Source organism: Dromiciops gliroides, chromosome 4 (assembly GCF_019393635.1).
Source record: "Dromiciops gliroides isolate mDroGli1 chromosome 4, mDroGli1.pri, whole genome shotgun sequence".
In the NCBI taxonomy this organism is placed as follows: Eukaryota; Metazoa; Chordata; class Mammalia; order Microbiotheria; family Microbiotheriidae; genus Dromiciops; species Dromiciops gliroides.
The window spans coordinates 122870044-122891657 of NC_057864.1; the positions used below are offsets into that span (position 1 = coordinate 122870044).

Below are 21614 nucleotides of genomic sequence, written 5' to 3' on the forward strand. Positions count from 1 at the left end.
AGGAAGCGTGGTAAAGAAAGTCTGAAAAAGTTCAGGGGTAGAGCCTGGAGAGGAATGAAGACATGCTGATCTGGGTATTTTCCTTAAAATGAAGGTGTGGGGAGAGACCAGGAAGGGGACACAGGGGTGGAGTGTGCTTCCAGGGTGAAAAGACTTCTGTAGCATGGTAGGTAATGGCATAGAGGGTCAGGAGTGCAGCCTGGAGAGAAATGAATCTAAAAGAATGCTATGCCATTCTAATGACCAATCCTGGCTCACCAAAAGAACTCTGAGAAGGCACTTTTCTGTGACTTTGCAGAGGGGACCATGTGTATGAAACAATGAATATAACATCAGACTTTTTTCAATATATTGTTTAATTTTTCCTGAACTTTTTTTCTTCCTTGAACTTCCTTTTTTCTTTATTATAGGAGATGGTTTATTTTTTGGGAGGACAGGGAAATGTAGGTGATAGAAAGATGATATCAATACAATTTTATTTTAAATAATATGTGTGTGTGTATGTGTGTGTATGTGCAAGATTGTTTCAATTAGTACTCTTAGAGGGAGTGCCCATGCCAGTGAGAACAGTGATCTATCACATTACCCTTGGAAAGTTAGTAAAGAATAGAAAGAACACAGGTTCTAGTGACAGTTCCTGGATTTAAGTATTGGCTTTTCCACTTAAGTATATGCCCATGGGCAAGATGAGAATTGTTGTGGCATAGTGGATAGCATGCAACCCAAGGCCAGGAAGACCTGGGTTCTAATCCTGCCTTTGACACTTACCCATACCACTTGTTTTTTTTTCTCCTGAGCCTTAGTTTCCTCATCTGTAAATGAGAAAGTTGAAAATAGTTTGAAGTTCTTTTAAACACTGTTATTTGGGCTCTCTGAGCCCAAATTTCCTCATCTCTAAAATGAGGATATTAAAAATTGTACTATCTCTGTAGAAGATCGTGTTGTAAGATCTTTATGGACTGTGTGAAGCTGTATCAATGTGAGCCATTTGTGAGTCAGCTGTCAAAGAAAGCAATGTCTTCCAAAGGCAGCTTTGATAGCTTAACATGTGGTGGGGCAGGTGTGTACATTTCAGTTTTTTCCAACTGAGATAAAACTCTTTTCTCAGCCCCCTTACTGTATTACACCATAAATACCCTGAGTTGGGATGACTCAGGATTTTTCATCACAGTGATGGAGTATCTTCAACTCTGCCTGGCACCATGGTGGTGATTCTGACCTCTTCTCCCATGGCATGACACATTATAGGTATCCCTGAGATATGTGGGTGAAAGAGAATGGGATTTGATGATTTTGTCTGTCAAATGTCATCTGGAAGTTCTATTGGTGCCACATCTACTGCACATTATCTACTTGTACTTTTAGCTTTTTTCTGTCATCTGTGTTTCCTAGATGTTGTAATTTGTGGGCAGGTGAAGTAGGCAGTGTGGGGAAGTAGAAAAAGGAATGGATTTGAAGACTTGGGTTTGAATCCTGGTTTTGCTGCTTACTACCTGTATGACCTTAATTACCTACCTGGGCCTCAGTTTCTTCATCTGTAAAATGAGGAAGGTCACTTCTAAAGTCCCTTCCAGTTTGAAATCTGATCCTATGCTCTTATCTGAAACTCGATCTTCCATAAGCTTTTGCTAATAATACAACCGCTTGCTTTAAGAGCTTCCTTGGAGAGCTCTTATGAGTAGAAAGGAAAAGAGTCTTAAGGTATAAATTTTAGTGTCAGGTTTCATAAACACCGGTTTCCTAATTTGTAAAATGGTTGTAACAGGATCTGTTTGTCTACTCCCGGAGGAGTGTTTTGATAGGCGTTATAAGGTCATGAAAATCAAATTCTCCCTGACAATGCCTACTCTTTTGAGTCTTTGTTCATTTCCACATGGCCATCACCACTTTCTAGATCAGTGTCTCAGTAAGCACTTGATTCATATCTTATTATTATATTCCCTCTGCCCTTATCCAATAGTCATAATACTATTAAATAGTGATTTAAAGTTTATACAACACTTTATATGCATGACCTTTTATCTTCACAACCACCCTTTGAAATAGGTTATGAAAGTTGTTGTTATCTACAGTTTGCAGAAGAAGAAAAAGAGGGTGAGAGAGGGGGAGGTGACCTTTCTAGGACCACACAGTAAGTGTCCGAAGTAGAATTCAGACCCAGTTCTCTCTGGATTCTTAGCCTAGCACTCTCCACCATACCTGCTTGTCAATGTAATGCTAGGCATAGAAATGCTAAAGAAATGTGATTTCCAGATTAGGTTGGAAGTCAAATATACAGTGATTACACTGAGTCTGTCTCTCTGTCTCTATATAAATCTCTCTTTGTAATCATATATATATATATAATATATTACATATACATACATATACATACCTACACACATATAGTCAGTCGAGAGACTGACTATATCTCTCTCAAATCTTCAACTGAATTATGTTATTAATTCTTAGTTACCTACACTAATGGAGGAGAGAAGAAGCTTTGATCATTCAATTTCAAAGCAGATAATTCCTCTACTCCCTTTTGGTCCCTTACTCCCTTGCCTAAGTCATATTGACAGCCCCCAACCTACAGTTTGTTGTGGTTCTTAGGTATTCCTCAATAAAGAATTACACTCTAGCTCACAATCCAATTAGAATTGAAGTAGTCTTTATTTGGTGCTAGGGAAGGTGACTGAGTGGGAAGGCAAAGATTTCACCTCTCAAGAAGGACTTAGAAACATTCCCCTCCTAGAACAGGGGGAAGGCAAATGCTTTTATAGAAGATAGATGGGGTGTCCACTTGAAAACTGGAAAGTTTCTTTTGCGGTGGGGTGGGGAAAACTTGGATGCTTGTCATATTCCTGAGAGTTGAGAGGGATTTTTAAAAAAATGATTGTCCTGACCTTTGGCTTATATCTGTCTCTAAGCTCTGGTCAGTTATTAGCCATGCCTAATTAACTTACCTACTATAGATTTTTACCTCCCCTTACTCCTTCTGTAAGTCAGTCCTGTTATCTAGTTAGTCAATCTAAACTTTAATAGTTCCTTGATTCCTCTATATGTCTGTCCTGCTATCTGGTCATCTTTGGTTTTGCTTCTCACTGGAGAAACTTCTGTTTTATTCCAAGCCTATGTCCATGTGGTCATAGTTCTATGATTATCTACATAATACTCAGAGACTCCCTTTCTGGGCCCTTCTTGCTGGTCAAGTAGCAGTAATTGAAAGATAACATTATATGTTACCTCTGTTATTTTCCCACTAAACTTTTTGCTTCTTCACTTTTTTTTTTACATTCTCCCTCATCTCATATCTTGGCCTATTAGAAATCCTTTTGTGTGAATATTAGATAATAACATTGCTCATTCATTCACATGTGGTCTAAATTAACTATATCTATGAGTGGGAGTTACCACTGTCGTAGAACATGAATATGCAGTTTCCTGTTTCAAGCTGGGCATTAATAAAGCAGTATAATTGACTCATCCTTGCTTTATGTTTATAAATCAGTACTCTGTGTGTGTGTATGTGTGCACAAAGAGAACACAACTGATGTGCCTGAGACTACCTCCTTGAGTAGTCCTATTTCTGGTTTTCCAAGGGAGGCAGCATAATTCAATCATTCTGCTGGGGAAGATAAGAAGGGATGGAATTAAGCGGTGTTGCAAGGGATATTGGCCTTAGAAAAAAGGTTCACCTCTTTATCAGAGCCTGGAATAAAGGAGAAGAGAATAGGGGATAATTTCTAGGTTTTTTTTTTAATGTAGAGAAGGGGAACAATGGTGCTCACAGCTCTATTTTCTTACTAAAATATGAAGTGAGGTTCTAATGAGAGACTAGGGGCAGGGAGTGGTGTGGAAAGCTTGAGGAGAGAAAAGAATGTTCAGATCTGCCTATGAGGAGTGGTACTCAGAATCATTTGGATAGGAGTAAAAGATTGCTTTGCCAATTTGGAACTATGCCCAAAGGGCTAGAGAACCGTACATACTCTTTGATCCAGCAATAAGACTGCTAAGTTTATATCCCAAAGACATCCCCTGAAAGAGAAAAAGATCTATTTGTACAAAAATATTTCTAGCAGCTCTTTTTTGGAGGATAAAAATTGGAAATCAAAGGAATGTCCATCAGTTGGGGAATGGCTAAACAAGCTATGGTATATGATGGTGATAGATGGTTATTGTGCTATAAGAAATGACAAGCAGGATGATTTCAGAAAGGCCTGGAAAGATATGTATGAAATGACGTATAGTGAAGTGAGCAGAACCAAGAGAACATTGTGCACAGAGACAGCAATATTGTTTGATGAAGAACCATGAATGACTTGACTATTCTCAATAATACAATGATCCAAAACAATCCCAAAGGACTATTGATGAAACATAATATCCACCTCCAAAGAAAGAACTGGTATTGATGGAACAGACTGAAGCATGCTATTTTTTGCTTTCTTTCATTTTTTTCTTTTAATTAAGTTTTCTTGTACAAAATGACAAACATGGTAATGTTTCACGTAATCATACATGTATAACACATATCCAATTGCTTGATGCCTCAGGGAGGGAGGAGGGGAGGGAGGGAAGGAGGGATAAAAATTGGAACCCCAAACTATAAAATAAAAATATTTGTCACATTAAAAAATAAAGAAAATATCCTAGCACAGTAAAAAAAAATTGCTTAGTTGCCATGAGATCTAAGTTGAGATAAAATAATATAAATAAGTAGTGGACCTAGTTAGTTCAGTTTGTAGGGGCCAAATTTATATGGAGAGAGTTAATTGGGTGGCTTGCCATGATATTTGGTTTCAGAAAATGAGGGACCTCTAGGTTCAAAGTTTCCTCCCCTCCAAACTACCTTTTTTAGTTATTTTTCCCTGGCCAATAAGAAAGGAGATTAATAGCCTCTTTTCTACAAAAAAATCAGGTTTTGTTAATGGGAATAAAATACACAGCAAAGGTGAAATTAATTAAACCAATGAATGACAAGGGAATAGGGAAAGAGGAAAATGGATAAGCTCCCTGGCTCTAGCAAAGACTGACTGAGAGACTGACTGAGAACCTACTTTAAAGTATGAGTATAGCCTCCCCCCCAAGTAAACATTTCTTAGAATACCCTTAAATTTCATTATAAGCGTTTCTTGAGCCCAGAAGAAGGCAGTGAAGTCTAAGAGAAGGAAGTCTTCACCCCACTGAGGCCGAGGGACTGGAGGCCAAGAACAGTAACAATAATTGGAATTTAAATAGTACTTTAAAGTTTGCAAAGTGTTTTACATCCATTATCTCATTGAGTCTTGCAAACTCTGCATCCTCCTTTCTCTAATTGTTAATGTCTCCCTATCTCTTGGTTCTTTCCTTCATGCCTACAAACAGGTCCAAGACTCCTCCATCCTTAAAAAAATCCTCACTAGCCCTGATCATTTTCTCAACCTATTATTCTCTATCTCTACTCCCTTTCAGAGCCAAACCCTTAGGCAAAAATTGTCTATACTTTTTGACTCTGCTTCTTCTCAGCTGGTTCTCAACCCTTTGCAGCATGCTTCTAATCTCATCACTCGAGCAATTGCTCTCTAAAATCACCAGTGATTTCCTTCTTTTGAGTCCTGAGGGCCTTTAGTCGATTTTTATCTTTCACAAAGAATAGAAGATAAGGTCAGTCAGTGATGTGGAGAAAGGGAGTAGGTCATGGACAGTGAGGAGATTGAAGAATTGAAAGGTCATGGTGTTCAGTTGTCATCCTTCATACTCAAGGAGGACCACAATGACAAAATGACACTATGTTGGGGTCAATGTATGATGTGCCCTTACACCAGAGCACTAGTCTTTCCTCAACACCTGTATACCCCTCAACATAAATATCCTCTAGAATAAGGGTAGGAATTTGGATAGGGAGGGAATTAACAAACCAGGTATTGAATTCCTTGAGAAAGGAGGGAGAATGACTTGGTGGCCAGTAGATAAATGATACTAGAATCTGGATTGGGTGATAAATTGGAAAGACCTTAATGATTATCTAGTGCATTTCCCTGATGTTACAGGTGAGGAGACTGGAGGCAACAGAGATTAACTGACTTAGAACCAAGGGTCATACATCTAGAACAGGAGGCCTTCTCCTTCTATGTTGTCTACTGTTTCCATGACTTTCAATGCAAAGAACCCCCAAATCTTTATTTCTGGCTCCCTGCTAGGCACCTCACCTGATGTTGTACCAGCGCCTCAAACACAACCTGGTTAAATAGAACTCTTTTTTTTTTTTTTTTTTTTGGTGGGGCAGTGAGGGTTAAGTGATTTGCCCAGGGTCACACAGCTAGTAAGTGTCAAGTGTCTGAGGTCGGATCTGAACTCAGGTACTCCTGAATCCAGGGCCAGTGCTTTATCCACTGCGCCACCTAGCTGTGCCAGAACTCAATAGTTTTTATGACAAATTTGCTCCCATGTAGTGTAATTTATATAGCAGATCATTACTTACATGCATATTTATTGCTTGTGTAAGCATGCAATTAAGACAACCATTTTGATGCATTTTGATCAACATATGACACATTGCCATAACTTAGAGTAGCTTTCTCTGCTTGTTTTTGTATTTCTGTTGATGATATCATACTCCTAGTTATCTAGATTTGACAGCTTGCCAGGTGATATCAGGTTCTCCTTCATATCTGGCTAATATTTTTCTTTCTTATTACTACCACACAGCCACTTCTTCCCCTCTGCATCTATCCAATATACAATTGCTTAACCTCTGGCTCATACTCTCACCTGTTTGCACCATGAACTCTTCCTGCCTCCACTGCCCGCCCCCCCCCACCTTGGCTTCCCTTCTGTTACTTTATTTAGACACCTTCTTTCAGATCATGATTTAAAATAATACCCTTAATTAGTTTAATGAATGAATAATAAAAGCACAGGCATCTATTGGATGAAACATAGAATGCATCCATCAATCCCAGGTGCTATAGACACTTTGCCAGGAAAAACTACATTTGGTTTGGTACCTATTTTCCTTGGTGCGGGGTCAACCAACCTGAAAGGACTAAGGGCATCTTGAAGTCTCTTTTCCATATCACTGTGGTCTGCTTAATCTACTAGCCTCTGCACTTGAATATTTTTCTGTCCTTGAAGCTTCGATTTCATTGAGGTTTAGATGTGCCTAATCTAACACTACTGTGAGAAGTAATGTGCTTCAGTGGAAAGAATAGTGAATTGAGAGTCAGAGGAGCTGGGTTCAAATTCTGCCTTTGATACTTAAATTCTGTATGATCTTGAACAAGTCCCTTCTTGCCCCAAGCCCATGTTTCTATGTTATTAGATTGATAATCTTAAATAAAGATTCTATGTAATTTTTTTTGGAGAAGCATTATAGGCTCATAGAACTGAGAAGTCATCTCAGCCAACTTCTTCATTTTATTGATGAGGAAATTGAGGCTCAGAAAAGTTCAGTAATTTTCCTCAGCTCACACAAGTAGTAAGTGACTTTAACTGGGATTAAAACTCAGGACCCACTACTCCAATTTCAGCACTCCAAGCTTATTGTTCTCTCCATTGTATCTTTCATTGGCTCCCCATTATCTTCAACATAAAATCCAGAATCTTTAGCCCAATAAGTCACCTGTCTTTCCACTAGAACCTCTAACTCAGCTTGTCTAAAATGGAATTCAGTTTTTTTGACAAGTTGGCCCCTGTGTGGCCAAATTTATATAGCAGGGCATTACTGAAATGCTTACTTGTTGCATGTGTAAGAATGCAGTTAATAGAACCTGTTCTCTCAGTTTTAAAGTCTTTCTACAATATGGCCCTTGGCATCTCAATCTTATCTTCAAGTCTCACCTCCCCCATTATTTTTTTCCTACTTAAACCCTACTCTGCTGCAAAACTAGACTGATTTTTATTTTTTGCTATTGCTACCTGTATACACTACCCCCTCCTCCCTGGACACTTTGCCAGTTGAAATTCTTCTAGGCTTAGCTCTTGTCTGTTCTCTCTCTCTCTCATGAGAGAGCTGATTACCCTAGCCTGAAGTCAAAGTGATTACTCTCTGAGATGAGCACTGATAAGGTTTTGTTTATGCTTCTCTTTTGGTACTTATAGTCTAGCTTGATTTTTTAGTTATTTTTGTATTTAGAAACCAGGTTTTATAAATGGTAGGTATTTAATACATACTATTATTATAAATGATAACTATTATCATATTATATAAGCACTATAAATTATAAGTTATTATAATTTACATTATAAATATAAATTTATAATATTATTTGGTATATAAATATTTATATACGAAATAGCTGAACTCCCCTACTTCCGTGTAGCAGGTTGTGCTGGGCCATAGGAACCAAGGGTATATGTGAAAGGGATTTATAAATAGAGATCTGAAGTGGATAATTCTACTTCTCCAAGCAAGACTAACATTTCTGTCTTTGTGGAAAGTAGGAAGATGGCTATAACTAGGGGGCAGCTAGGTGGCACAGTGGATAGAGTACCAGCCCTGGATTCAGGAGTACCGGGGTTCAAATCCAGCCTCAGACACTTGATACTAACTGTGTGACCCTGGGCAAGTCACTTAACCCTCATTTCACCCCCCCCCACACACACACGGTGGCTATAACTAGGTGATCATTCCTTTGCTTTCCTGCCTAGAAGAGGAATATTAGACTAGAATTATGTCTATTAGACAACAGACATTTTTAATCTAGTGATATGATGCTTTGGGTTTTATCTAGTTGCTCTGGATGGAAAGTAATCCTAACCCAGACTGGGAAAATAACAGTTAACTTGTTCTCAGTCATGTTAGCTCCCCTCCAAGTAAATGCTTGTTATAGAAAAGATAATTACAGAAAACAGAAAAAAAACCATATTCATCACAGCAAGTGATAAAACAGAAATGAAGGGAAACTGCAGATTAGTTTGGGTGATAGACTTTGGCTGTTCAGTTGTTTCAGTCATGTCTGCCCCTTTGTGACCCCATTTGGGGTTTTCTTAACAAGAATACTAGAGTGGTTTGCCATTTCATTCTCCAGCTCATTTTACAGATGAAGAAACTGAGGTAAAAAAGGTTAAGTGATTTGCTCAGGGTCTCACAGTTAGTAAGTGTCTGAGGCCAGATTTCGACTTCGGTCTTATTGACCTCATGCCCTCACTCTATCCACTGTGCTGCCTAGCTGTCCTATGTGCCTTAGGTGAGAAACTACTAAAGATTAGAGGTTCTTTGATTCAGGAGCAAAATAAAATCTCAGTATAACTAAGGAGAGAATAATCTCACCTGAGAATTTTTATGTTAGCAGTCTCTGGGGGCACAGGGGCTGGAAATCAAGAAACACGTAGGGGTATTGGCTTATACCACTGGCCTGCCTGTAACTCTGGGGAGGTCTCCCATCTATCATTCAAGGTCCAGGTCTTCCTTTTCACTTATCTTTTCTCTTCTTCTCTGAATTTCCCTCAACCAGAAGTCCCTCCATGAATCAGAAGTCATATTTCCTTAACAGAATGATGCATGAGTAAAGAAATTTTGAGGGCAAGGAATCTCTCTCTCTTTTTTTTTTAGTGAGGCAATTGGGGTTAAGTGACTTGCCCAGGGTCACACAGCTAATAAGTGTTAAGTGTCTGAGGCAGGATTTGAACTCAGGTACTCCTGACTCCAGGGCCGGTGCTCTATCCACTGCTCCATCTAGCTGCCCTGCAAGGACTATCTCTTAACGAAAAAACTATGTGTATAGTAAGCTATAAGTAAATATTTATTGAGGGAATGAATGCATATATGAATGCTGAATGAGGAACATTCGCCTTAGAATCAAAGTACCTTGGACAAGTCACTTAATGTTTTTTGGCCTCAGTTTCCTCACCCATAAAATAAAGGGGAAGACCCTTTCCAGTTCTAAATTTACGATCCAACAATTTCATTGGAGGAAAGTAGTATAATGGATTGAAAGCTGGTTCTGGAGCCAAGAAGACCAAGTTCAAGTCTCTTCTGTGATATAGATTGGCTGTGTCTAGACAAGTCAGTTGAGTGCTTTAGACAACCTTCTGATACAGTAAGTGGCAAAGAAAGCATTTTTTTGAATTGGTAGAATTTCCTCCACCAGGTGTTCCTTATATGAATAAAAAACAGACCCAGGCTCTGTCCCTAAGATTTGATTAGGTTTTTTTGCTGTAACCTCCAGGTTTTGTGTGAGCACATTGCCCCCGTGTGGTAAATCCTTTGTAGAGCAGGCCTTTGCCAAATAGTTGCTCATTTGACTCTGGTGTAAGAAGTCAATAAAAGCAACAATTTTCCTGATTTTTTTCTAATACAGCAATATACACATCACATATACACACATTAGCTCACATAAGGCCACATTTTGTGAAAGTATTCTGTCTCATGGTAGGTAAGCTATGTCTTCAGACTGATAAAGGATAGATTTATAGGAAGCCAAATACCCAGGTGAACATTTAAATTACTTGTAGAACTTGACCTTTGCCCATCATACTTGATGTTCACTTGTGTCTGTGTGATTCTTTGTGACCCTATTTGGAGTTTTCTTGCCAAAGATACTTGAGTGGTTTACCATTTCCTTCTCCATCTCATTTTACAGATGAGGAAAATGAGGCAAATGGGATGAAGTGACTTGCTTAGTGTCACACAGCTAGAAGTGTCTGAGGCTGAATTTGAACTCAGGATGATGAGACTTTTTGACTTCAGGACCTGGCAGTCTATCCACTGAGCCACCTAGTTACCCTCCCTATCACACTATATGCACCCAACACCCATCGCTAATGGGCTCTGTAGCATGCTGTTGTTCTTTGTATCCCCATTATATTTCTGATTTCTGTTAAACATATTTAGAAAATCTTTAGTAGAATGTCCTCTATCTTCCCTATTTTTTCAACCCACTCACATCATACCTTTCTTTTTTATTTTAATTTTTTTATAATAGCTAGTATTTACATAGCACTTTATGGTTTACAAAACATGCTACATATATTATCTCATTTCTGAAATATCTCTTTCACTCCATTCTTTTCATGGTCCTAGTAAGCCTTCCTTTGTAACAAAGATTTTTTTAAAAAGAGAAAAAAGCAGTTCAGCAAAACTATCAAACACATGGACTATGTCTGACATTGTATATAAGATTCCACACCCATGGCATCTAGAATGGAGGGAGAAAGGTTCATTTTTACATTTCTTCCCAGAGCCCACGGTTTTTTTTTTTTTTTATTTTTAGTGAGGCAATTGGGGTTAAGTGACTTGCCCAGGGTCACACAGCTAGTAAGTGTTAAGTGTCTGAGGTCAGATTTGAACTCAGGTACTCCTGACTCTAGGGCCGATGCTCTATCCACTGCGCCACCTAGTTGCCCCGGGCCCAAGTTTTATGATTATAATTGCATAACCTTCCATTTCATTTTATCACTTTCCACTTACATAAATGTTGTCATTGTATATATTGTTTTTCTGCCTCTTCTCACTTCATTCTGTATCAGTTCATATAAGTCTTCCTTTCTTTGAATTCTTCATTATGTCATTTTTAGCACAGTAATATTCCATTAAATTTGTGATGCCTAATTAGTTCAGCCATTCCCCAAATTGGTGAGCATCTATTTTCCCTCATTCTTTACTACCACAAGAATACTACAATTAATATTTTAGCATATATAGAACCTTTCTGTCTTTGTCCCTCTTGAGGAATTTGCCTAGCAGTGGGATCTCAGGGTCCAAGCCTACCATTTTTTCAGGGCTCAGCTCAAAACCATTTCTTACCATTCCTTCTCCAAATTCCTGTGGCAATTGGTATCCCCTTACTTAATCTGGCAAATGATCAAGGACTGAGTATCTTTGAGTATCTTGTGATCAAAGTCTTGAACTATTTGTCTTAACTTTCTATGAACTTCTTTATGAACTATCTTACATGGATTCTTGTAAACTCTTTGAAGGAAGGAGTTTTGGCTTATATTTCTTTATATCCCCCTTGGTTCCTAGCACAGTTCCTTCTGAATAATAAGTACCCAAGAAATACTTGCTGGTTTAAAGTGTTTTGAAATGTAGGCTTTCCTTGAATGAATAAATATATATAGGGCAGCTAGATGGCGAAGTGGATAGAGCCCTGGAGTCAGGAGTACCTGAGTTCAAATCTGGCCTCAGACACTTAACACTTACTAGCTGTGTGACCCTGGGCAAGTCACTTAACCCCAATTGCCTCACTAAAACAAACAAACAAAAAATATATACAAGACATATTGCCAATGATGTGTGCATGAGAAGAAGCATTCAAAAACTTTATGGAAGACATGACCATACAAGGAGGTGGGCTGGTCATATCATGAGAATAGTGACAGTAGATGGACAGCCATGAATGTCCCCAAGAAACTGAAAGAACAAGGACATCTTTATTAAGAGAACTCTCTATGGAGAATTTGTGGGAAAATTGGGCCAGTGTCATACCAGATGAGAAGGTTAGCAGTATAATCAGCATTGGCTGGTGAAATGCCTCCATCAATAAAATAGGTTAATCATTTCATAGATTATTGGAGCTGGAAGGGACTTTAAGAGATCATTTAGTCCAAGATGAGGAAATTGAGGTTTAGGGAAAGTAAACGAATGGCCAAAGATCACACTGGAAATAAGCATTTATTAAACATCTACTGTGTGTCAGGTACTGTGCTAAGCACCTACCAAATATCTCAACTGATCATAGCCACTTTAAAGGAGGTGAGTTTTGAGCCAGGTTTTGGTCATAGAGGAGGTGAATTAAAAGGAGGTAGAGGGGCAGCTAGGTGGCACAGGGGATAGAGTATCGGCCCTGGAGTCAGGAGGACCTGAGTTCAAATCCAGCCTCAGACACTTAACACTTACTAGCTGTGTGACCCTGGGCAAGTCACTTAACCCCAATTGCCTCACCAAAAAAAAAAAAAAAAAAAAAAAGGACGGGAGAGAGAGAGCATTCCAGCTAGGGAGGGAAAAGTGGCACATAACAAAGGCAGGGCAGGGAGAATAAGGCTAGTGATATATTCCATTCTTCCAGAAAAGGCAGCTTGGTAATACTTGAAACATTTTGAATCAAGAATCTGGAACCTTGGATCTAAGTCTTGAGTTCTCTGATTACTATCTCTGTGACCATGGCCAAATCTTTTAATCCTCTTTGAACCTCAATTTTCTTATCTGTAAAAGGGGGATAATAATATTTGCATCCACTGAGTTGTTTCAAGGATCAAATGAAGGTTCTGTGTATGAAAATGCTTTATAAATAAAATTATGAAGTACTTATTGAGGTAAATTGTTGTTGGTGTTAGCATCATATCCTTGTGACTTTGAGCTAAATAATTTAGAAATTTTTTTATATTGGGTGTTCAAGACAAGTAATTTAGGCATGATGGCATAAATGTGAATTCTACCTATTTCCTAGGATTCTTGGAATGAAATCCTCATTGGCGATGTGGAAATGAAAAGGATAATGGCTTGTGGCCGGTAAGTGTTATACATTCAATGGAAGAAATAGGTGTTGTCACTCATTTCCAGCTATAATCTAATGTTTGCTCTCTTTTGTTTAGGTGCATTTTAACCACTGTGGATCCAGACACTGGCATCATGAACAGGAAGGAACCCCTGGAAACCCTAAGGAGGTATGACAAAACAGAAAGCCAACTGATGCTTAGATTTGTGTATTCAGGACAAATGACACCTAATACTTAGCATCACGGGATTTTAGATTTTGAATGGATCCTAGAAATTAACTAGGTAACCCCTTAATTTTTTACATGAGAAAACTTAGACCCAAAGAGGTGACTAATAATAACTGATTTTATATATCTCAATATCACACTATGGTTTACAAAAAGCTTTAGATACATTATCTCACATGAAGTGAATTGGCCAGGGTTTGGGGGCAGGATTTAAGTCCAGGTCTTTAGACCCCAAATCCAGTGATGGATTTAGTGAGGGAAGGCACTTCAAAGGTCATCTAGGTTAGACATCTTCATTTTTCGGTTGAGGAATATGAAACGCAGAGATGTGAGGTGAGCCAAAGCTCTCCTCCCCTTCCCCTCCCCTCTCCTCTCCTAACCTCCCCTCCCCTTTCCTCTTTTCCCCTCCCCTCCCCTCCTCTCTTTTCTCCTCTCCTTGTCTCATATTGGTGCTGGATTTATTCCATACTGATATGGGGGGAAAGCACGTGGGTCCTTAGGATTCCTCTGTAAAGAATTACACTCTCACGCAAGTCCTATTCAGGAATAAAAGAACAGGTTTATTGGGGTACAAGAGAAACTGGCCGGGAAGAAGGTTTTGGAGAAACAAAACGATTTCCTCCCCGACTAGCTTGGGAAGCACCTTTTTATAGAGTTCAGATGGTGTAGGTAAGAATGTCCCTTACTGGGTGATGGGCTGGGGGGTCCTCTGGTGGTGGGCTGGGGTAGGTGATGATTTGTTGTGAGCAATCTGGTGATGGGCGTTAACTCCATCCTGGTGGGTCCAAGCAGTCTGCTGGTGGGCGGTTCCGGGTGGTCTTTTCCTGATGTAGTCATTCCCAACAGGATTACCTCATCCAGGTGCTCAGGGGGTCTGGAATGTGGGGTGGTGGTCCTGGAGCATGCTTAGTTTGATCTGGTGCTGCTTATCTCTTTTGGGTGTGTATGTCCTTGATTGAGCTCAAGGAGAGGTCTATTTGATTTCAAGGGGAAACTCCTGAGGTTTCAAGGAAAAAGTTCCTTGACCTCCCCAGACAACTGTTGGGGTAACTGGGGCCCATAATCCTCCCATAACACTACCATAGCTCAAAACTCAAGTGATCCCCTAGCCTCAAGTACCACCATATTTTTTCCACTGTGCTTAAATGGAAGTAGAAAATTTGTGCCCATAGTCTTTTGCCTAAGGGGTTACTTTGAAGTTCCTATTTTGAAAAGAATTCTCCCCATTGAGTTCCTTTGTGCTGTTTTGGGCACCACACTTCAGCAATCCAAGCATCATCGTTTGATCATTTGAACTCCATAGGCCAAGGGAAGAGTTGAGAGGTAGGAGCACATACCAGCATGGTGCAAGTGTTAAATGATGATGACATTGTGATCCTCCTTGCCTCCCATATACCACGAAGAGTAATAACAGGCATCTCGGTGTAGTATAAAGAATTCCTGGATTTGGAGTCAGGGAATCCATTTTGAATCTTAATTCTGGGGGCAGCTAGATGGTGCAGTGGATAGAGCACCGGCCCTGGATTCAGGAGTACCTGAGTTCAAATCCGGCCCCAGACACTTAACACTTACTAGCTGTGTGACCCTGGGCAAGTCACTTAACCCCAATTGCCTCACTAAAAAAAAAAGAATCTTAATTCTGCAACCTATGAACTGTGTCCTTGGGCAAATGATTTAACCTCTTTAGAGGTCATTTTTCTCATTTGCAAAATGTGGGATAGAGTGGATCTGGTGATAATGTCTAAGATGCCTTCTGGTTCTAAATTCTATGCATCTATAATTTAGAGGAAGCTAAGTGGCATAGTGCATAGAATGCCAAGCCTGGAGTCAGGAAGACTCTTGAAAAGTCTTCCTGAGTTCAATTCTGGCCTCAGACACTTACTAGTTGTGTGACCCTGGGCAAGTCCTTTTACCCTGTTAGCCTCAGTCTCCTCATCTGTAAAATGGGGATAATAAGAGTATCTTCCTATCTCAGTTGTTGTGAGGATAAAATGAGATAATAGTGTTTTGCAAGCCTTAAAGCACGATAGAAATGCTAGTTATGTATTTAGTTTGTTTTGATCAACACTGCTCTCTCCGTTCTTTTGGGCTGTCCTGGGAGCTTAAAGCATTATCTAAATGAGCCTTGTGAAATTCTCAGCCATATAACAAAACAAAATCCAGAGAGTTACATATGAATAGCATGCAGAGCAGTATTTGTAGGAAAGGAATGAGGTGTTGCAAAACCTCAAGCAGCTACTAAAACTCAGTCTCCAGCATTTAAAGAGGTTTATTGATTTGCCAAAGGATACCACTCATGTGTAGCAGAACTGAGGTTCAGTCTCAGATCCCCTGACTCCAAACTAGGAATTCTTTATACAATAACATCTACTACTACTACTACTACTGCTGCTGCTGCTGCTGCTGCTGCTGCTATTACTGGAATTTGGTTTGTTGTTAGATCATATCTGACTCTTCATGGCCCTTTTTTGGGATTTTCTTGGCAGAGATGCTGGAGTGGTTTTTCCTTTTCTTTCTCCAGCTCATTTTACAAGATGAGGAAACTGAGGTAAATAGGGTAAAGTGATTTGTCCGGGGTAGCACAGCTAGTAAGTATCTGAGGCCAGATTTGAACTCAGGAAGATGAGGTAGGCCCAGCATTCTACCTACTGTGTCACCTAACTGCCAAGGTCATTAACTTCATCCTGGCTATCACCAGTTGCCCTGACTTTTGTCTTGCCACTGGAATTGGATGACTCTGGAAGAGAGGGTGAGGCTGACAACTCTGTGAAACTCTGCCTCACTTAAATCCTCACTCCATGATATCATTGGTCCTCTTGAAAAACAAAAGACAAGCTCCTTCTCCTCTTCCTATTCCTACTAGCAGCTAACATTTATGTAATGTTTACAATGTGCCAGACACTGTGCTAAGCATTTTTTTTTTGGGGTGAGGCAGTTGGGGTTAAGTGACTTGCCTAGAGTCACACAGCTATTAAGTGTTAAGTGTCTGAGGCCGGATTTGAACTCAGGTCTTCCTGACTCCAGGGCCAGTGCTGTATCCACTGCGCCACCTAGCTGCTCCTGTGCTAAGCATTTTACAATTATCTCATTTGATTCTCAAAACCCTGGAAGGTAGGTGTTATTTTTATTCCCATTTTGCAAATGAGAAAACTGAGGCACGCAGAGGTTAAGTGACTTTCCCAGGGTCACACAGCTAGTAAGTGCCTGAAGCTCAAAGTCATGTCCTCCTGACTTCAGGCCTGGTGCTCTATCCATTGTACTGCCTAGTTGACTCTGTTATGTGACTCTTCTAAAGAGTCTCAGGAGTTAGGCTCCTTTAAACATAAAAGCACTGGCCCCTTCACATTTTCCTGCTGCTTGGAATGCATGAATCATCCAAGTCACTTTGGGAGGTCACTGTTGTTCCATTTAAATGTTACCTCCTCTCCTCCTCTCAGATACTGTATGATTTCAGACTTTAAAACAGTCACCTTTGCCCACTGGAGTGAGAAAGTTCACTTTGATGCCTGTACCTCTAAGGCTCCCAGAGCCCTGCCTGCAATACCTCTGTATTTTCTGCTCCTCCTCCATTTGTGAATGTGTGTTTGTTGGAAGGGGATAATTGACTCCAGGCACAAAGGTAAACACAATAAGAATGTGCAACCGGGAGCTGATGCCCTTGTGCAGATGTATTACAAGTATTCATATATCCCAACAATCTGGGCCTAATTGCCTCTAATGCTCTGTGAGACAGCGCAGCCAACCTAGGTGTCTCTCTCTTATCTCTTACTAAGATTTAAATTGTCATAAGTGTAATTTATAGACTCCCCCAAGACAGGTGGTCATAAATTGGAAGGGAAAGGGGCCCTGTAGGCTCACATAAATTATGGAGAAGCTAAGTCAACACTGGAGTCAGAAAATAGCCCCTCTGTTTTTGCAGCAGGGAGCCGGGCTCTTCGGCCCTTTATGTCTGAGTTATTTAGGAAATGATGCTTTCTGAATCTCCTATCTGAGCTGTCTAGACTTTCTGCTTGACAACAGGAATTGAGGTTTGCTGGCAAGTGATGTGTTGTGGGGCAAAGCATTAAGAATGCAAGAAAGGGGGCGGCTAGGTGGCGCAGTGGATAGAGCACCGGTCCTGGAGTCAGGAGTACCTGAGTTCAAATGCGGCCTCAGACACTTAACACTTACTAGCTCTGTGACCCTGGGCAAGTCACTTAACCCCCAATTGCCTCACTAAAAAAAAAAAAAAAAGAATGCAAGAAATAATAATGGATAACTGATTTTTATATAGGGATTTTAGGATTTCCAAGTGCTTGGCAGACATTGTCTCACTTGATTCTCAGTCACCTTGTCTTATAGGTGCATGCAGATAGTATCATTCCCATTTTACAGATGGGGAAACAGGCTGAGAAGAGTTTAACAACTTGCCCCTAGTCACACAGCTAGTAGATGTCAGAGGAGAGACCAGAACACAAGTGTTTCCACTAGGCCACAATGTTTCTTGGACATTGTGGGATTTGCCTAACAGCTATAAGAAAGCATGAGGGAGCTCTTCTCAAGTTGTGAGATAGCACTGGCACCACAAAGAGTGGGTTGTGTTGGATGAATGCACTAGCAAGTATAAAAGGGCAGAGAGAGAGCACAAACTACAGTGTAGTGAATACAGTAAGCACTTAATCAAAGCTTGTTGAAGGAATAAATGATTTGGTAATAAGCCAGCCTTAGAAATACTCTCCAACATACCTAGAGTGAGTAAGACTGTGCTTCTTTGTGAGATACCATGACACAGTGGAAAGAAAACTGAATTAGGAGTCAGAAGACCTACCTAGATTCTAGCTTGTTACTAGCTAGTTACCTTGGGCAAGTGAAAATCTCCCTGAGGCTTCATTTCCTCATCTCTATAATGGCGATAATAATATTACTTTCTCTACCTACTACACAGATTGCTATGAAGATAGTGGGAGCATGTAAGTGAAAACAACACATAATCTAGAATGATGAAATAAAATCCCATAATCCTAAAAGATGCATTGTTGTTCAGTTGGTTTTCAGTTATATCTGATTCTTTGTGACCTCATTTGGGCTTTTCTTGGTATAATGATCGGAATGACGCCACCTGCTGGGGAGTTACTGTAGGAAAGCTCCACCATGAGGAGAAGGCATCTGGGGGCAAGCCATGCGGTTTTCCTTGGTGTCAGGAAGTAACATTTGCTCGTGGGTACTTTCTATAAAAGAGGCGAGGCTTGCTCTCTTGGGCTCTTTCTGGAGGACCTCAGCGGGGAGAGGAGCTGGAGACATTGGCTCCCTGAGATAGACAGCTGAATCTAGGCCTTTCTCTCTCTCTTCACCAAATTCTTATTCTCCTTAATAAATGCTTAAAAGTCTAACTCTTGCTAAAGCTTCTAATTTATTGGTGAACACTCATTAGATATTTTAGACAGACTAGCTAGAATTTTAGCCCCTTACATTGGTAAAGATACTCCAGTGGTTTGTCACTTCCTTCTCCAGCTCATTTTACTGATGAGGAAACTGAGGCAAACAGGGTGAAATGACTTTCTCAGGATCACACAGCTAGTGTCTGATGCTGGATTTGAACTCAGGAAGATGAGTCTTCATGATTCCAGGTCTGGCATTCTTATCCACTTTGCCACCCTGCTGCCCTGAAAATCATCACTGAGACTAAAATTAGGGCAATTGAGTGACTGTGTGTGGGGTAACCCCTGAACATGCTAAAAGGACCTGGAGAAAGCAAACACTGCACATGATGGGTTGACTTTCAGCTCCTTCCCCACTTCAGTGAAGCTGAAGCCCACAGAATCATAGACTAAAAGCCAGAAGGAATTGTAGAGACCATCTAACCTTAACTCCTCACTTATATATGTGAGGGAACTGAGGCCTAGAAAGGATACATGACTTGCCCAAGGTCACACAGGTAGAAACAGAACCAGGTTTGGAACTCAGATACTTGGACTCCAAGTGCATCCCACCAGTCAACAGTGAGGAGAAGACTAGAGGGAATGTCCAAGACTTAGGGTTCTGACCATTTATCAGCAATGCCCCCTTCCTGGAAGCATCCAGGAAAGATACTCTCCTCATCATACAGATGTGGGAACTAAACAAATAGTGAGTGTTTGCATAGTGTTTTAAGGTTTACAAAGCACTTTACAAATATTATCTCACTTGAGCCTCACAACAACCTGGGGAAGTAGGTGGTGGTGCTGCTGCTGTTCCCATTTTATAAATGAAGGATCTGAGGGAAACAGAGGTGTTGGGACTTGAGGATGGATTTAAATTCAAGCATTCCTATCTCCTGGTCTAGTCCTCTGACATTTAGTGAAGTGATTTTTCTGGTTATTCACATAGTTTGTAAGTGGAAATGTTAGAATTAGAACTCAGGTTTCTTAGCAGCTAGTTTCTTTTATCTTCAGTGTGGAGAACCAGTGATCCCAAAGTCTACAGGATTTGACTGTTACGATAATCCTAAAACTGGAACTTTAAAAGGAGAGGGCCTCTGCTTCTAGGTCTGGACCTTAAAGTGATAGATGTCTAAAATATCCTCTTTTTTTTTTTTTTTTGAGAATATCCTTGTTTAGTCATCCTACTGCCAGGTGAGACAGACCCAGAGAGATTCCCAGGCCCCACAGACTATTCAAGATCATAACTGAAATATATTATTGCACAGGGATATTATCATGAAACAGACTGGGTAGGATTCATTAATTATTCATGGCATATGGAATTTATTTACATCAGGTAGCTCTGGGGTGTATTTAGTCAGTCTTCTCATTAAAAGTTTTAGAATCGAAAACCAAAATCAGGAACAAGTTACTGCAACACTCCTCACTCCCTTCTTTCCCCCTCCATACCCACTATCTTAAAGGGTGCAGTGCCAGGGTTTGAATGTTTGGTTTATTGGCCCAACCTCAATGGTAAGCTAGTTATTGCTATGTATGAATAATTTGCCTTAAGAATGTGGATTTGGGGTTAAGTTGGAATGAAATCTAAAGGAGAGAATTTCACTCTTTGTTTTTTACCCTTCCCTTACTGTTTCTCTCTCTCTCTCTCTCTCTCTCTCTCTCTCTCTCTCTCTCTCTCTCTCTCTCTTTCTCTCTTCCTATGTTTTTTTCCCTTTCTCTTGCTATATCACTTCTTTGGCGGGGGGCAATGAGGGTTAAGTGACTTGCTCAGGGTCACACAGCTAGTAAGTGTGAAGTGGCTAAGGCCAGATTTGAACTCAGATTCTCTTGAATCCAGGTCCAGTGCTTTATCCACTGTGCCACCTAGCTGCCCCCGCTATATACTTCTACTGGAGCCCTCTCCCTCTAGTTTAGTTTTTTCGTAATGTTTAGCTTCGTTAATTTATCCATTCAATAGATATTTGTTGAACATATGCTATGTATAAGGCCCTTTACAAGTAACTATGGGGGATACAGAGATGTTCAAGGTACTTTCTCTGTGCTTAAGCAACTTATAGTCCCAAAGGGAAAATAAATTTGGGGAAGAGCAATACAGGGAGCTTGGGATAAGTGTCACAGTAAGTGGTTTAAAGTGACATAGGAATTCAGAGGGGGGAGAAATCACATCCAATTAGGAGGAAAGGCTTTATGGAAGCAGTGATATTTGATTTGGGCCTTTAAGGATGGATAGTTTAGATGGAAATTGGCTGGGAAGATTGGATGGATAGTATAGTTGAAGATTGGATAAAGATTGGCTATAATGGAAATGCTATGAAGATATAGGAGTGAGAACACATAAAACACATTAGGGCAAAGCAAGGCAAGTAGCCCACTTTGCTTGGAGCATACACTTTGTGTAGGGGAATAGAAGTTCTAGAAGATTGGTCTGTAAGGTAGTGTGGAGCCAGATTGGGGAAGATTTGAATGTTAAATCCATTTGAATGGTTTTAGAGATAATGAGTCCTCACCTGAATCCTGGGGTATAAGGTGGGCAATGTATGCATTAGAACACAACCATACCAATTCATGCCTATATCTTTCTGCTATTGG

At 40.1% G+C, this 21614-nt stretch overlaps 1 protein-coding gene across 2 annotated transcripts in view; it reads left to right on the forward strand.

The window, feature by feature from the left end:
- LOC122752644 (mitochondrial amidoxime-reducing component 1-like) overlaps positions 1-21614 on the forward strand; it is a 42960-nt gene that overhangs the window by 16053 nt on the left and 5293 nt on the right. For both annotated transcript variants that reach the window (XM_043999521.1, XM_043999520.1), the window contains 2 exons: positions 13350-13411; positions 13495-13566. In XM_043999521.1, coding sequence (XP_043855456.1) covers positions 13350-13411; positions 13495-13566 — 134 coding nt within the window. The remainder of the gene's footprint in view (positions 1-13349; positions 13412-13494; positions 13567-21614) is intronic.